Here is an 18,996-nt window from a genome sequence, read left to right on the forward strand (position 1 = left end):
GATGCCCAGCTTTTTTATTTATTCCAAAACAATAAATAGGGTATTTTTTCTAAGGAAAATGTGCAGAAAATTAGTGGAACAATGTTTCAAGATGGGTACTAGTAGTCATTAAAAGAAAAATCAATGTTTAGTATGTAGGTTGTGGGTGTGGCCTTCTCAACTATTAACTACACCCTCCTATTTGGCAGAGTGATCTTTCAGAAAAGATTAAGGTTCTAGAGTCATTGAGAATGAAACTGAAGTATCTTTGTGTATAAAGTACACTGTTCTGTGTGCATTACTTTTCAGTTCTTTCTGAAATGAAAAACAGATGATAAATAAGCCTCCTTCTTTTTTTCCTTTTTGGTCTTTTTGTGTTATTTTAAATTAAACATATTCAGATAAGATATTGGGTAGTTCATAAATCTTGCAGGGTAGTAGGGAAAATGATTATTGAGGAGTCCCCCAGAAGATGCATGGATTATGTTTAATTTGGGGGGCCTTATCTAATTCAAAGTAGTTGTGTATAAACTTAATTAAAGTTTCTTTAAATGATAGGGATTCCATAGAAAGTAATTGACATTTTAGAGTCTTATTTTTTGCTGAGAGGAGTGTCTAATGTGCAATACAGTCACCACTCTAACCTTTTAGTTCCCTGATCCATAAACCAAAGAGTTGTCTTTTGATACTATACAGTAACAATATAGCTAATGATAATTGTCTAGTATATTCATTTTAAAAACATGTTTATAGTTACACACTAACATTTCAAAACAGTGCAGTATACTCAACTTTTTAGGGAGGGGATGATAGGTTGTAGCATGAAAGCAGCCTTATTTAGAGATTTAGAAAACCATCTTTTCCTTCAAAGTACTATTAATAAATCTTCCCTAGTTTCCCAAGCCCTCAAACAGTGTCAATTAAAGTAAGAATCCTTAACCTGAAGTTTTTTTTTTTTCTTTTAGTAAAACTTAGGTTTCTCATTTGTTTCTTATCTCTACTTTTAAATACTAGAACCAGTTCTTGAATTTCTTATAAACATGTTACTGGGTTTACAATGTTGTGAATGTTATACTTACTAATCATTTTAGAGGCAGCAGTGGGATCATAAACAATTGATCCTTTAATCTTAAATTGTTTCAAATAATCCTTTGAATTTTATTAGCTACTGAGGTTTAAAATTTTTATTTTGGTTAGTAAATAAAGAGAAACATTGGGGGTAATTAGGTCCAGCACAGTATTGAATGGATCTATTTATTAACATTTTTCTGTTATTAAAACACACATGAGCTCATCGTCTACTGTGGGATTATGTACTAAGCGCAAATGAATATTAGTTTTATAAACTATACCATACCAAATTAACCAAATCTAGACCAAAGGTGGATTCAAAATTTAAATATTAGCCCAAACTCTTTAACATAAAGCAGACTTACAACTTGCAGTTATTATTTTTTTAACTATTAGCTTTCCCTTTTGTCCTTTTAGTTTTTGGATTTGGAAGAGAAATTAATTGAAAAAACTTTTCATATTTTCTTAAACTAATTAAAGTGCAAGTAGTGATGTCAATACAAATAGCTGCAAATTAAGATTTCTGTATTAATAAACTTTCTGTTTTAATATTTTAAAAAAATTATTAGAGGTATCTAAAATTGCATGACTCTAATATACCAAACTGATAATTTAACCTATATAACTTCTGTGATATATGATGTGGTCACTGACCCTTTTTTTCTGGAATCATGATGGGTCATAATTTTTCTTTCTCTTGTTATCTTGTCATAGGATTTGGTACTATTTGGGGTGTCTTAATCCCTTTTAAAAACATCTTTGTGTGTGTGTTTGTACATGAACATGCAGGTGATAATAACTCATATAGCATAAAAATTCACCCTGCCCCAAGTCTTGGGTACAAAGCTGAAAGACCTCCATGGCAATAAATGACTTTGGCTTCATAATACAAATTTTTAAACTGGTGAGCTAAAAGAAACTTTTAAATTTTACAACTGTGTTTATTTTTAAGAAAACCCAATGTATTCAATTTTACCCAAAAGCTTAATTAAGATCTTAATTATTCCGCTTTAAAAACTGTATCTTTCTGGTTGTGTGTGGTAGTGCATTCCTGTAATCCCTATGACTTGGGAGGCTGAGGTAAGAGGATTGCGAGTTCAAGACTAGCCTGGGCAACTTAGTGAGACCCTGTCTCAAAATAAAAAATAAAAGGTCTGGGGGCATAGCTCAGTGGTAGAGTGCATACCTAGCATGTACTATGAGGCAGAGGACTCAATGCCCAGTACAGAAAAAAAATTTTTTTCTTCCTTTTTGCATAACGCATCTAGAGTTCTTTGAAACAGCAACTCAGTTTTTATGTTTTAAGAGCAGAATTGGATCTGTGTAAATTCATCTTAAATAAAACATAAGCATTAGACAGTTTCATTCTGGAAAACAAGGTATTCATGTTTCTTATGTTCACTTTTTTACTGTTATTTTTAAAAACTTTATCCAGGAAAGTATGTCTTTTCAAGTTAATATATGTGAAAATCAATTGTTTGATGGTGTGAGCAGATGATATTGAACTATGTGAATGCTTTTTTCATTGATTTTTGCTTCTGAATTTAATTGCCATTTCAGAATCTTGCTAAAACTGATAGAAAGGTAAGTTTTGTTTATACTTCTTTCAAATGTATTTGGGGGGAATATGTTAAAAGAAAGAAAGAAAGAAACCAAAACCCTCTTGCTATACTTAAACTTTTACTATAAAGAACAGTAAAGCTTATGTTGAAAGGAGTTATCTCAAGGCTCAGTTTGCTTATCTTAATGTATATTATTTAATGATATTATTTGGGGCTTGAATGGTACAATTTATACTTTCAAAGTTTGTAGTTTGTTATAAAGTATTTAGGTTGAACCAAGGTTCTTCTGGATTTAAAATAGCTATGAATTTATATATATGTGTATATTCTGATGGAACACTGGCAGACATTAAAATGTTGTAATGTTAAAAGCTGTATGGTCTGTAATGCTTTTGTGTTTTTTAGCAACAAAACACAAGAATAAAAGACAGCATAGTCTTTATGTATTGGTCCACTACATCTCACCTCAGGCATGCACCTTGAGGGATGAGGAATGTCTGTTTTATTCCCTATAGTGTTCCCAACACCTAGAACATGTAGATTCTCAATATGTTTTTAACAAATGGATTAAATATCTACTCTGGAAATTATTTTCAACTTGGTACCTTTGTATGAGGCACGTTTATTTGATAACCTGTTAACCAAACATCTATAGATTGGATGAATTTGTATTTGCAGTTTCTTGAGTAAGCTTAAGTTTTTATTGTTTATAATACTAATTAGTGGAAAAAACAGGAAAGAGAACCCAAAACTGTTAAAAGTGTTTTTATTTATATAACTTTGTAAATAATTTTTAAACACTCATTCCTTCATAAAGAAATAAAATTCAAGGTAGATCATGCTTTGCTTTAAGGCACGTAAAAACTGCTTCTTGACCAGTTGCCTACAGCTGATGAGCTCCAGCAAGAGCGAAACCAGTTCTCACCTACTGAAACAGTTTTGAAGTGTGAATTGGTCCTGTAGTACTGTGTCAGAAACACAAACAACTCTGGGAAAAATAAATGTTTGAATTAAGAGGAGTTTTGTTACTATAATGTTTTAAATATGGTATTTCCCCTAATAAGTGAAAGTTAATAAAGAGTTGAAATATCTTGTATTACTTTTAACATTGAAAAAGCAACCTATATTGTAATCTATAATTGAAATTACTGCATTTATTTAAGAATGTGAATTTGATTTGTACAGATTCTTCTTAAATTAAAATAATCTTGTCAATATCTAGTTTTGTATCCCCCCCATTTAATCTAGTACTAGGCTATTCTATCCTTAGTAGCTTTGGTGATAACTCCCCTCCCAAAACAAAAACTTGAAGAGCATCCAAATTGGTCTGCATCAGTATTGCCAACTGGAAAGGCCTGTGGGAGGACTCAGCTGACTAGTTTTTTCCCATAGTTGATTGTGGAGAAAATCAAAGGTTATTACATTTTTTGTTTGTTTTTGTCTATTACCATTCTTGTGCAGTTATTTAATCTTTGGTAATGGCTTTGGTAGTAGATCACAAAGATCTTGATTAACCCTCTCCTTTCCTTTAATCCTCTCTTTTTTCTTTGTTATTCAGTCAATAATTATTTGATCATTAGAACACTAAGTTTGCAAGTTCTAAGTGATTACCAGATGTCGGCTTACATGATGACTTTTTCAGAGGCTATAGGCATATTACTGGGAGAATGTATAGAAAATACTGTTTTTTGAGATTAAATTTAGTCTTCCTTAATTTATACAATATGTAAAACTGATCCTAAGCTTAGGAAATTATAAAAACCGTTGATTATTTTGCCTCCTAGATGAATATGCAGCAGGATGTAAGGAAAATTTTTGTTGTTCTGCGCTGTCTTACAGCTTGTTACCCACCCACTAAATGATGTGTGGATGCCAGATCATTGTGTAAACCCAGTGGGTTCCACCATTGTTGAGAACTTGCTACACAGCATTTGCAAAAATGAGCAATTAACGTAGAAAATAGATTTACCTATTTATTATTATACTGCTTGAGACTTAAGAACTTTGACTTGAGTTCAGAATGAGGTTCCTTCTTGCAGAAACAAAGCTCATTTAAAAGGTGGAAGGATGCCTGCTCAAAAATGTCATAAGAAAGAAAGGCTTGAACTGCTTAATGAGCATAAATGCAGTGTGTTTTACTTTACATAGAAATTATTTTGTACTTGTGATGAGGGAAAATTTGGAGGAAGATTTAATATTAGAATCAGTCCTTTAAACATATTTTTAGTCTCTAGATAGACTGAAGGAAAGAACAATATGGATGAGAACAAAACCATGGAAATGTTAATGTGTGTGTTGTGGGAATCCTAGTAGACTGGTGAGACTTAGTATAGTGAAGCATTTATTTTAGGAATATGTTGAGAGAGAAGATTGGAAAAGTAATGTTACTGGTTTAGTGTGGAATCTCAACTATGGGAATAAATATTAAAAAGTTTGTTTATTTTACAGTGTTGGGACTCGGATTCAAGGCCATGATCACACATACTAGCAAACACCCTATCACTGAGCTGTCTCCTCAGCTCTTTTTTTTTTTTTTTAAACGGGTCCCTATTTATACTGTGTAAAACACTCAGCCCTGCAACTTTCCTCTGAAGGGCAGTCCTTTAGTAAGGTCTTGGTCTGACATTATTGTCAATTTTGGTTATTCCAAAAATTAAGACAGACCCCAGTCATTTAAAAAACAACTACAACATTAAAATGAAATCACAAACTTATTCTCCCTGAAGAAAAGTTGAAGCTGTTTAGTTCCCAGGTGCTGTGATTGAAGAAGAAGAAGAGGTATAATCTGACTCCAAGACAGACTTCCTCTTCTTTCTTTACCTTAGCACCTTTGGAGTTGGGTGAAGAAACCAGCCAGTAGAGGCAGTTTTCATTACCTGAACCTCCGAAGAGAGAAGAGGTAGCCCTGGATGCACTGTGGTCCATCTGGCTGCATTGGACCGAGGTATCTGAGGAGGTGATGCATGTGGATGTTGTAGGGACAGTGTTGTAGATCCCTGGCCCCTTTTGCCACTAAGACCCACTTCAGAGAGTGGCTCCTATTCCTGTTTTCCAAGCCAGTGTACTACACTTCAGCCCTTTCTCTGGGATTGGATGACCTGTCTCTTGCCTTGATCCTGTGCCATCCCCGGGTTGTCTCAAGCACCTTGCCCTTCTGTTAACCTTGCTCCTTCATTTGGGAGTTTTAGGAAGAGGAGCTGGAGGGGAGAATGGAGTAAGTTTGAGAAACCAACAGTTAAGTGTTCCAGAGTAATCAGAGGCCTAGCTGGGTTGCAGGTAGGGGACAACGACAATCGAAATATAGGAGACCTAAAATTGTCAAAAAGAATATGAGGGCAAAGGAGAGGAAGAAGTCAGATGACTAGTAAAAATAATATCATTGACAGAAAAGATTAGCAGAGGGTACTCAATTATAGAAACTATAATTATGATTTTGAATTTGGTCATTTTGAGTTTGAGGTGGTAGAGAAACTTCCAGTGGAAATGCCTATATTCAGGTAGAGTATTAAATAAAGAGACAGAGGCAGTGAGGAAGAGTTGATAGATAATATGATATCTGTAACTCAAGTACAGGATTGAAAAATTATGTAGGCATCAGCTATGAGTTGTGGCTTCAAGTTATCTAAGTAAATGAATTCTAGCAGAGGAGAAGACTTGGAGACTAAATTCTTGAAAACTACAAAAGCTGGTAAAAGGATAATAAACCAATTTTTGTTTAGTGTTTTTCTGTTGACAAATCAGGGCACATGGAGGAGAGCCATAAAGTTGTTGATAAATTGCTTCTCACTTGCTGAATGCTGAGGAGCATAGCATTTTTTATCTGCTACTTATATTATGTCTTAGTCTGCTTTGGATTCAATTTCTGTTAGATTCATGATACTTTAAAAAGTTCACTTTTAGATTGACTTCTAAATTGTTAAGATTTTAAATTAAACAGTAACACATTCGTAAGTTATTCTTAAAGTGAGTTACCTTGAGTGAGGTAATATAAGTGGCCAGTGCCCCTGTTGGAAAATAATTTCACTTTGTTCTAGATTTTGGAATATAAAATACTTAATGAGGCTTTTCATTTACTTACTACACTATTTGCATTTTCTAAACCAAGTGTTTGACATCAGTGTGGGCTTTGGCTTGTTATCTAATATATACAGCAAGATAATGATGATTTCTGTTTGGTTGTTTGAAAGTAAATATTATACAGATAGATAGCTTAGAGTGCCAAAGTCAATGGCTATATTAGTTGCTAAAGTGTAAACAAAAAGGCAACATTTATTTAACAAAAGAAGCTGATGATCTTCTCTTTCCTTTTAATTGTTCCTCCAATTTTATGTATTCCTAAAATGAGGTTCACCAAATACGAGTCTTACTAGTTTTAGAATATCATTTTTGTGCTTATAGACTTTAATTCAACAAATACTTGAACCTATAGGAGTCTTGTAAATAAGTCTTGTGATTTATTACAATTTCTCCTTTTCCCCCTCCCCTCTCTACTAGGGATTGACCTAGGGGTGCTATGCTATATCCCCAGTTCTTTCTTATTTTATTTTATTTTTAATTTTGAGACAGAGTCTTGCTGAGTTGCTGAGCCTGGCCTTGAATTGCTATCCTTCTGCCTCAGCCTCCCGATGGGCCAGGATTATAGGTGTGTGCCACCATGCCTGGCTCCAGATTTGTCTTTATTAACAAAATTCACTCCTGCTTAGTTTTCTGAGGATTCTATCTTACTAGTCTTCTCTTATCCTATTTAGTCATCCTCTGTGCACCCCCTCCATTATACCTCATTTTGTTATTTAAAAAATTGACCTTTATTTTGTTTTCATCTGTTTTCAGATGAGTATAGCACTCATCTCTGTGAGAACATCACCTGCCTACTTTTTAATCTAACGATTTGGTAGCTCATCTGCTCTATATATGCTTTCTTGATACCTGACAAAAGAAGTTGACAATTTTCAATAAGATCACTGAGAGATTTTATATTTATCCATCTAAGGCAATCTTTGAAGCTGAGGGATTTTTATAAAGTAGCCAGGATAGTAATCTTTTTAAATAATAGCAAAACGTATTCCAACCATGTCAAATTAATTTTTAAATATTGCTTCTATTCACCTAGGTAGTGCATGTGGGCTCCACTTGGTTTGTTTGAAAATTGTTTTATTTTTGATGAAAATGTTTAAAAATCATCATGGTACTTCATGGATCACTGCCTCAGTAAAAAATTAATTTCTATCAGGGAATCCTTTATTTTCAGAGCTAGGTCTATAGGCTATAGGTCACCGTGACTTGTTATTATTTGGTTTCCTTCTAGGTAAATTTTTGGAGGGGGAGCGGGAGTAACCGGGATTGAACTCAGGGGCACTGGACACAGAGCCACATATCCAGCCCTGTTTTGTACTTTATTTAGAGACAGGATCTCACTGAGATGCTTAGTGCCTCGCTTTTGCTGAGGCTGGCTTTGAACTCGTGATCCTCCTGTCTCAGCCTCCTGAGCCACTCTCAGTAAATTTTTTTAACATTATTAATATGCATTATATTATTATCTTGGTTTGTGATTTCTAGTGTTTTCATTGTTGTCTTCCCTCTCCAGTATTTTCTTATAGATCTTGTAGTCTCTTCCCCTCAGAGCTGAAAGAAGTGTAAACATCTTTGGCACTAATTCTCCATTTATAAGTATTATTCCCTACCTAACATCTTCCGGGAATGATTGGAAAATGCTAAACAGCAGCAAAGTAATTAGGGATGTTAGGTGACTAAATGGAAGGAGGAAAGACAATGAGACTTTGCAGTAGCTCTGCTGATTGTAGATAATTTGGATTGGTTATACTATTCTTTTTTCTCCAAGAGAGATTTTTATTAAAGAAATTATTTTTGGGAAAAATCTATGGTCTTTGGTTATTGCATATCATGGAGTGTGAGCAAAGAGATATGAGGTCTTGGTTTAAATTCTTTTTTTTTTAAATTTTGATGTTTTAATTTCTTAGATATAAAACAAAGATCAGAAGCAAATTTGAAGAAATGCAAAGTGAATTGGTGCTTGTCAACATGTCAGAGACGGAGAATGAAGCCTTCATTTCCTCTGATAAAAATATTGGGAAAATATCTGAATTAAAGGAAGATTCATGCAGCTCATTTTCTGGTGATGAAAGCAGCAGATTAGAAAATGAATCCAAACTATTGTCATTAAATTGTGACAAAATTTTATGTCTGCCTAATGAACACAATAGTCATGTTGAAGCACACAAAAATTATGTCCCAAATAATGATGGATGTGAGGATTCTTCTGCCAAAAAAGACATATGCCCAGAAGATTCCGAACAAATAACTAACTTACCTAGTGGAGATTTTGCAAAGCAAGTGTCTAAAACAAGTGAAACAGAACAGACAGTAACACAAATACTGGCAGAATTAAGGTCACCTACATTTACAGAAGCAGCTCATCAAAAGACTTACTCAGAAAGTCTCTATGATACAGACTGCACCAAGAAACTTATTTCAAAAATAAAAAATGTTTCAGCATCAGAGGATTTGTTGGAAGAAATAGAATCTGAGCTGTTGTCTACAGAGTTTGCAGAAGAACACCAAGTACCAAATGGCATGAATAAAGGAGAACATGCATTAGTTCTGTTTGAAAAGTGTGTGCAAGATAAATATTTGCAGCAGGAACATACTATAAAAAAGTAAGTTTTAAAATTCCTTTAAGTAATTTTTTTCTCTAGGACTACAGATATAATTTCTTTAAGTTATCATCTTGTTTACTAATAATTTCATAGTACAGCCATGATAAAGGTGTATTTACTGAGTGCCAAGTTTTTCTAATTATTTAATACTCTAAAGTACTAAATATTATACTAAATAGTGTAAGTTCATTTAAAAACTGAATTTTTTATAAAGACAAAACTTTTAAAAAAATTTTTTTGCTGGGTTAGGTATTGAACTTGGGGCCTTCAGTAGGGTGCTAATACTTGCAAGCACTCTACAACTCAGCTATATTTCCCCACCTAAGTTTTTCATTGTTGAAAGAATGTAGAAATATGTTAAAAATAAGAAAAATTTAAAAGGAAATTAAAAGTCATAAAATTCAACATTTTTTTTAAAAATCTCCAATGTAAATACATTAGTTTGAAAATTAAAATCTAAAGGACATAGAATTAGTTGATTTTCCTTCAATAAATAAGAACATAAACTTTTTTCATGGGAGTGGGTACCAGGTATTAAACTCTGGGGCACTCAACCACTAAGTGACATCCCCAGCCCTATTTTGTAATTTATTTAGAGACAGGGTCTCACTGAGTTGTTTAGTGCCTTGCTTTTGTTGAGGCTGGCTTTGAACTCATGATACTCCTTCCTCCACCTCCCCAGCCACTGGGATTATAGGCATGCCCCACCGTGCCCATCCAAGAACATAAAATTTTAATAATGATTTCATTTAGTTTTCCTAATATATTGTATTACCTTATATTTTTATTCTTGATTTATATAGCTAAGTGATGCATTATTTTAGGTACTCTTTTGTAACATATAAGAAAGTTAAATAAAGTATATTAGCCTTCACTAAAATATATAGTGATTTCTTTTAAATAGGATTCTCAAAGTTTTTTTGTTTGTTTTTTTTAATCAAGAGAATGTGTGTATAGAGAAAGAGAAGTAATCTACTTGACAGAGGAGGATAACAGAAGAAAATATACCATAATTCAAATGTTATTTGATATCAGTTTGCCTTTTCATGATCTCCTCCTTCTGGTTTTCAGTCTTTCAGAATATCCTATTCAGTGGATCAGTCTTGCCCAAATCACTAATCCTTCATTGGTTTACCCAATGAGCTTTAGTCTCTTATTATCTAGGCTTGTCCCTTTTGTATTTTTCTATTTTTGAGTTCATTTGTGATAAAATGCACAAAACATAAAACTTACCATCTTTGTACAACCAACCTGTAGAATTTTTTATCTTCCAAATCTGAAACTCTATATTCATTAAATAGCAAATCCCTATTGCCACCTCTCCCCAGTCCCTGTTGGAAGCCACCATTCTACTTTCTCTTTTTATGAGTATGATTACTCTTAATACTTCATGTAAGTAAAATCATTCAGTATTGTCTCTTTGTGATTAGCTTATTTCACTTCATATAAGGTCCTCAAGGTTTATCCATATTATAGAGTGTGTCAGAATTTCCATACTTTTTAAGGCTGAATATTTTCCATTCTATGTGTATATCATATTTTGTTTATTCTTTCATGGACATTTGAGTTCCTTCTCCATTTTGACTGTTGTGAATAGTTTCTTTGAGCTTACAAATATCTTCAAGATTCTAACACTGTTCTTAGTGCTACCTTACAACTATTGCGTTACTCCTATTTATATCCTTAATAGTGCTATTTTGTGAATAAACTGTATTCTCTATGTATTTGAATCATTGGAGCTTCTGCCACTTTTAATTTTTTTCAGGGTAACTTCCTCATTACTTTGCTCTCTGCACCTATCTTTTAGACCTTTCCATTTTTGCTTCTTTTCACTTTTCTTAGATGTGGACTCATTACTTTTGTACATCTCTTATAAATTGTAAGACATGTGCATTTAATGATAATTACAAAAAAAATGCTCTTAATAATGTGCACTATATATGTGTGTATACACACACACACACACACACATAAACTCATGGGATCTTCCTAACAACTCTAGTATAAACTGTTATTATCCCAATTTTACAGATGAGGTACCTGAAACAGTAAGTAACTTGTTCAGGGTCACATGCAATCAACGTAAGGTTATAATCTAAGCCTTGTTAGTTTGGCTGCAGAGGTTTTATAAATGTGGTTATAGAAATTAACTAATTACAAATTGTTGAACTTATCTAAAAATAAAAAGTAAAAAGTTGAGTCTTCTTTTTTGCTTCATCCTGTCAGAGCAGTGGGGTAAGCACAATTCTGATCAGAAACCTGGAGTTGGAAGATTCCCATTGCTGTTTGCAAGTGTTACCTTAACTATATAAACCTCTTTTGAGTCAAATATTTTTCATCTCTATGAGGGGTACTTACCAGATGGGACTTTTGTGGGCATTAGGCATTGTACAAATGTCATATGTTACTTTAAAGTGAGGTTGATCATAAACATAATATTTTTAATTCCAAGTAAAAGCTTTGTTCATTCAGGTCAGCTCTTAAACAACTAAAATTTCTTTTCTTTTGCCTTCATTTTAATTTTTCATGAAGAAAACTACTTTTCATTTCCTTTGATTGAAATGTTCATAAATGCATTTGTTTTCAGATGTCTTTGTTTATATATCCATTCCTGTTTTCCTTTTCTCCCTAGCTTTATTGAAGTGTAATTGACAAAATTGTATATATTTAAGGTGTACCACATGATGATTTGATATGCATTGTTAACTGATTTCTATAATGAAGTTAGATAACATATCCATCACCTTACAAATATACTTTTGGGGGTATGTGTATGTGGTGTGGACCCTTAAGATCTATTCTTAGCAAATTTCAAGTATATTATATGGTATTGTTAATTATTGTTCCTCTGGTGTACATTAGATCCCCAGAACTTATTCATCTTATAACCCAAAGTATGTAACGTTTGACTAACATCTCCCCATTTCCTCTACCTCCTGACCTCCGGCAACCATCATTTCACTATTTTTTATTCTTCTGTTTTCTAATGTATCATTGTTGTTGTCCAAGGTCCCAACAAAATTCTTAATTAATTAAGAATAGTTATCTATTTGTATGAGTACTTGGCAAATAAGAATAACAATTTGGAACGGCTTTGTAGCTCAGTGGTAAAGCCTTTGCCAAGCACGTACCATCTTCAATACCACAAAAGGAGAAGGAGGAGAATTATAATGTTTGTGGTTCTTCACTCCCCAACTCCTCCTCTGTTTACTTGTGAAGTATATTTAGAATTGTCTCTCAAGTAGGTTTTTGTAACAAATGAGTGTGTGTGTGTGTGTGTGTGTTATGTAATCCAAGTTAAACTACTGTGCCATCAAAGGCTTGAATAAACCTACATGCTGCATTTGCCTCTTTCCAAAACAGTTGCATGCTTGCTTCCTCACTGCATTCCTGCGCTCAACTGTTTCTTCTCAGAAAGGTCAGCCTTATCACAGCTCAAGTCCTTTCTGTCCTCTTGCTTTAGTTAATGTTTCTTAATAGGACTAAATCACTATCTGAAATTTTGTTATAAAAACTTATCTCTTTTAAAAATATGTCTATTTGTATTTTCTCCCTTGATGATAGGGTAAGAAACATAGTAGGTACCCAGTAAGCATCAGTTAAGTAAATGAGTGATCTTCAGAGTAGTAGGTAGAAAGGCCTGGGCTTTGCAATGAGACCGGTATTTAAAACTCAGTTCAGCCACTTACTAGCTATACAACCTGGAATAAGTCCTGGGTTTCCATTGTGTCTTATTTTAACTTCATAAAACAGAAGTGATGATAATTTTACAGTTTTATTTTTAATATTAAATGAGATAATAACTTTTTTATCCCACTCTTCTAGGGATTGAACCTAGGGGTGCTCTATCACTATGATATATCCCCAGCCCTTTTTATTTTTATTTTGAAACAGGGACTCATTAAGTTGCCCATGCTGGCCTCAAACTTGAGAGCCTTCTGCCTCAGCCTCCTAAATAGCTGGGATTACAAGAGTATGCCACCATCCCTCAGAAAATAATATATTTTTTCTTTTTTTTAAATTTTAACTTAGCAAATAGTGTGCAGTAAACTTATAGTTAGTAACATTAACAATCCTATAATAATAGTTGTTTACTTTCTTAGGTATCCTATAGTTCAGATTCCTTTGTGGGCAATTTTTAAGATTTTATTTCTGTCTTTGTAGGGGGACTTAAGATGAAATTTCTGCTTAAACTTTGTTTTACATTGACTACACTTATATAACTATTAGTATATCATTAAAATATTTCTAAAATGTAAAGCAAGATACCTCAATCTCAGCCCTATTGCCATTTTGGCCCAGATAATTCTTTGTTAAAGGTACAGGTGTCTTTTGAATTTTAGAGTGCTTAGCAGCCTTTCTGACTTCCACCCATTCAACCACCAGTAGCAACCCCTGCCCTTATTGTGACAATCCAGAATGTCTCCAGATGCTTGAAGGGATAAAATTGCTCTTGATTACAAACCACTTATCCCAGGGGTTCCTAGGCTGAAAGAAAGTTGTTCATAGTTGAGATGGCCAAAGGCCTGTTTATAATAGGACATGATCTTCTTTTTTTGATTATATGTCACTTGATTTGAAATATCTAGGAAAAAATTAACCACCTGATTGGCTAAAAGAATGTTTTGCAGAATATCTGATGCATAGATCAACAGTGTGAATATTTGATAACAAAGCTGAGTTGATCTTTATTTTTCTGAGCTGCTTTTTCTTATGTGGACAGGATTAGAAGCATTTGAGCCTTAAAAGGGCTGGGGATGTGGCTCAATGGTAGAGTGCTTGCTTGGCAGGCATGATGCCCTGGGTTCAATCCCCAGCATTGAAAAAAAAAAAAAAAAAGACAGTTCTGAGAAATGTATCATTAAGGAATTTTATCCTTGTGCAAACATGATACTTTATGATAAAAGATTACTTTGGAATGTTAACCCAATATAATCATAGATATCTACACCCTAATCTGCAAACACCCCACATTTCATTATGTATCCATTTTTAATTATGTTTTATCTATACTACCCTTTTATATTTAGGTTAATTAAAGAAAATAAGAAGCATCAGGAGCTCATCTTAGACATTTGTTCAGAAAAAGACAATTTAAGAGAAGAGTTAAAAAAAAGAACAGAAACAGAGAAGCAGCATGTGAACACAATTAAGCAGGTAAAAAAGATAAAAAATTTTAAATACCATATTTATAAAATTTTAATTGATAATTTATAAAATAAACACATTCCTGAAAATTTATATATAAATTGAAATTCTGTAAATTAAATCATGTTTTAAATGCATAATTACTCATATTTAAAGCATTCTCTTATGAAGTGTAGGAATCATAGCTTGAATTATTTTATTTTATGTAAATATTTTGTGATATGTGTGATTATTCTGCTAAATAGAATATATTACATTATGTTCAAAATAATAAAGACAATATGATTTGACAGTCACTAGACCATTTTTATCAATCAAGGTAAGAAGCTATACTATACATACTTAAAAGTTTATATCTGGCGTTAGGATATTTTTATACTTAAAATCTAGTATGGTTCTATTTTCAGTATTTTTGTTATCTATGCTGTGAAGATTTGTTCTTATTACTTGTGATTGTGTATAATCACAGAGCTAACTGGCTGTCTTAGCCTGTTCTTTCCTTTCTTCTTTTTTAATGAACTCTCTAATCAACAAAGTAACCACTTAGACTTGATAACAAAACTGAGCTGCTCTTTATCTTTCTGAGCTGCATTTTCTTCTGTGGGCAGGATGAGAAGCATTCTAGTCATTAAAGTATAATAACTTAGCAATGAGGACGGTTCTGAGAAAATACATAATTAGGCAATTTTGTCACTGTGTGACCATCCATAGGGTCTACTTAAACTAAGATGGTTACAACATCACTAGGTGATATAACCATGTTGAATCATTTGTTATTCATCATTGACAGAAACATTATGTAGCACATGACTGTTATTTCCTTTCATTTCATCTTTTACAGAAAGCTGTATAATGAAAATAGCAGAAAATACTTGGTGACAATATAATGAAAAATTATACAGGTTTCACTTGTTTATGCTTTGGTATTCAATTAATGCATCTTTTCACAGTTGAAGGTGAATACATTTGTAAGATTTTATGTATGATATTTAATACTGATTTTTATGTGCTGTAGGACTACCATATGTAAACCAAACTTAAGAAGGTTAAAGTATAAAGGAGATTTAATAATAATAGTCTGGGTCCAATAGTAGGTAACTGCTGATGACCAGAATCTTCAGACTGAACAGATGGGACAAAACCAGAGCTTCCTTTCCCAAGTATATTAAAGGTTGTACCTTTAAAAGAAAAAAAAGAATGTTGGATTCATCTTTCTTTTGCTAGCATTTAAAGAACTTTATACTTTTTAAATAGAAAACAAGTCTAGTACAATATTCTTTCTTAATTTTATCTCTAGATCTGCACTGTCCAGTATGGTAGCCACATTTGGCTTTTGAACACATGAAAGGTGATTAGTCCAAATTGAGAGGTGCTATAAGCATAATATACACAGCTAATTTAAAAGACTTAGTACAAAAAATTATAAAATAGCTCATTTTTTCATGTTTCTGTACATTGAAAAGGTATATTGAGTTTAAACTATTACACCTGTTTCATTTTGCTCTTTAAAGTGTAACTACTAGAAAATTTAAGTTATAGCCAAGTATGGTGGCACACACCTGTAATTCTAGTGACTTGGGAGGCTGAGGCAAGAGAGTACAAGTTCAAGGTCATCCTCACAACTTAGCAAGACCCTGTCTAAAAAAAATAAAAATGAGGTAGGGATGTAGTTCAGTGGAAAAGCATCTCTGGATTCAATTCCCCATACCAAAAAAATAAGTTAAAAAATTTAAGTTGCCCATATTGTTTTGACAATCAGCTTCTGTCTCTGTACCAAAATACCTGACATAAACAACTTAAAAGAGAAAGAGTATTTTGACTCAGAGTTTCAGAGGTTTCAGTTCATGGTCAGTTGTCTCTATTGCTTTGTGCCTAAGATGAGGCAGAACATCATAGTGGAAGAGCAAGATGGAGGAAAGCTTCTCATCTCATGGCAGCCAGGAAGCAAAGAAAGAGGAAGGAACTTGGGACAAGAAACACACCTCCAGTGACCTACTTCCTCCAACCTTGCCTCACCACCTGCAGTTTCCACCACTTGCATTTGTCCATTCAACTATCAGTAGATTAATCCACTAATGAAATCAAAGTCCTCGTTATCATTTATCTTCCCCTGAGCATTGCTGCATGGAGGATTGAGCCCAGGGCCTTGAGCATGTTGGACAAGCGCTCTACCACTGAGCTGTATCCTCAGCCCTTTTATTTTATTTTGAAACAGAGTCTTGTTAAGTTGCGTGTTCTGACCTTGAACTTGTGATTCTCCTGCCTCGCCCTCCTAAGTAGCTGAGATTATTGGCATGTGCCATTACATCCATCTGTGGTTTGTATTTCTGTTGGTAGTGTCTGTAGATAGTTTTTTATAAGAAAAATCAGCACACATGTAATGTTTAGGTCTTTTAAAATAGTTTTTTGGGATAAAATTCATATACCTCACAATCCACTCATTTCAAGTGTATGATTCAATGGTTATTAATTTGTGTGACCTTCACCATGGGTTTAGAAACCCCACCACTATTAGTTGTCACTCATTTGCCTCCAATACCACCCTCATCCCTAGACTTAGAGAACAACATATCTTGTCTTTATATATTGGCCTTTTCTGGAAACTTAATATAAATGGAATCATATATTAAGTAACAGTGTTTTCAGAGTTTCTTTCAAATTGAGGTATGCATCAGTACTTTGTTGTTTTAAATGATTGAATAATATTCCATTGTATGAATAAATATTTTATTCATCCTTTCATCAATTGATGCTCTGTGAGCATTCATACACAAGTTTTTATGTGGACATATTTTCATTTCTCTTGGGTATATACCTAGGAGTAAATAGAATGAGTTGAAAGGAGCTTCTTTCTTTTCTTTTTTTTTTTTTTAAAGACAAGAATTTTAGAAGAATTGGTATTCTTTAAATGTTTGGTAGAATTTACCTGTTAGCCATCTGCACCTGAATTTTTTTGGTGTGGATAGTTTTTTTTTTGGTTGCTGTTCTGGTTAAGAAATCACTTGTACAGGTCTATTGAAACTTTATGTTTCTTCTTGAGCTAGTTAGATAGTTGATTTTTTTTTTCTGGGAATTTTCCATTTTTTCTAAGTTAAATATTTGTAATATTCATTCACAATTTTTTTTTATTTCTCTAAGGTCAGTAGTAATGTCCATCTTTAAATTCTAGTAATTTGAGTCTTCTCTCAATTTAGCTAAAAGTTTGTCAACCTTTTCAAAGAATCAACTTCTAGTTTTGTTGTTTCTGTTTTTTAATTCTTTGTTTTATTAAGTTCCACTCTATATTATTTCTTCTTCCGTTTTTGGTTTAATTAGTTCTTCCATTGCCTTATACTAGAAATTTAGGTTATTAAATTGGAATCTTTTTTATTTTTTAATAAAGGTCACTATAGTTACAAATTTTCTTCTAAACATTGCTTTAAATGCACCAAATAAGTTTTGGTATGTTATGTGTTCATTTTTATTCACTAACTAGTTTCAGTTTCCTTTGTGATTTTTTTCCCATTGGTTATTTATGATTATGTTGTTTAATTTTCACAAACTTGTGAATTTCCCAAATTTCTTTGTTCTGAGTTCTAATTTTAATTCGTTAGGGTTAGAGAACATATTTTGTATGATTTCCATCTTTTAAATTTATTGAGGTTTATTTGTAAAGCCAGCACACATTCTATCTTGGGGAACATTCCATGTGTACTTGAGTAGATGTATATTCTGCTGTTGCTGGGTAGAGTGTTGTATTACATCCAGTTGTTTTTTAGTTAGTTGAACTCTCTTGTTTCCTCAGTAATCTTCTGCCTAGTTGAGTCTATCTTTTGAAGTAGCATATTGAAGTTCTGACTTATTGATTTGTCTGTTTCTCCCTTCATTTCTGTTCAGTTGTTACTTCAAGTTTTTTGGTGCTATGTTATTAGATATGTGTTAGATCTTTTTGATTTTTCTCAATGGATTGATCCTTTTATCATTGTAAAATGTCCTTCTGGATCTCTTGTAACACTTTTTAAATTTTATTCAATTTCGTCTGATATTCATATAATCGCTCCTACTTATGATTACTGTTTGCATTCTTTTCTTTTCAGTTTATCTTTGGACCTAAATTGTCTCCTGGAGGCAACATATAGTTGAATCCTGTTTTTTTTTTTTTTATTTCAATCTGTCAGTTTCTACCTTTTGATATGATTATATAATCCATTTTCATTTAATATGATATTTTACATTGATTCACGTCTACCATTTTGCTTTTCATTTTCTATCTTATTTCTCCCCTCTTCTTCTCCTCTACTTTCTTTTCAACTAATTGAATATTTTCTAATGTAATATTTAAATTTCTTTCATAATATTTAACTATACTTCTTTGAGTTATTCCTGAGTGGATGCTCCAGGGTACCATATGTATACTTTAATGTATTACTCTCTTCAGATTTATGCTAACAATTCCAATGAGATATAGAAATATTGTTATTGATTCCAATGATTAAAATATATTCATTACATTCTTTGTACTATATACATACTATTTATTGAAGTATTAGTGGTCTGTTTGTTATAGCAATGAAAATGATCTG

General features: G+C 32.8%; 1 protein-coding gene across 3 annotated transcripts in view; it reads left to right on the plus strand.

The window, feature by feature from the left end:
• Ccdc186 (coiled-coil domain containing 186) overlaps window positions 1–18,996 on the plus strand; it is a 44,882-nt gene that overhangs the window by 1,436 nt on the left and 24,450 nt on the right. For 2 of the 3 annotated variants that reach the window (XM_027930143.2, XM_071610886.1), the window contains exons 2-4: window positions 5,438–5,556; window positions 8,591–9,286; window positions 14,317–14,443. In XM_027930143.2, coding sequence (XP_027785944.1) covers window positions 5,522–5,556; window positions 8,591–9,286; window positions 14,317–14,443 — 858 coding nt within the window. In that variant the 5' untranslated portion in view covers window positions 5,438–5,521. The remainder of the gene's footprint in view (window positions 1–5,437; window positions 5,557–8,590; window positions 9,287–14,316; window positions 14,444–18,996) is intronic. The other variant, XM_071610885.1, reaches the window with a different exon arrangement.

This window comes from Marmota flaviventris, chromosome 4, assembly GCF_047511675.1.
Source record: "Marmota flaviventris isolate mMarFla1 chromosome 4, mMarFla1.hap1, whole genome shotgun sequence".
In the NCBI taxonomy this organism is placed as follows: domain Eukaryota; kingdom Metazoa; phylum Chordata; class Mammalia; order Rodentia; family Sciuridae; genus Marmota; species Marmota flaviventris.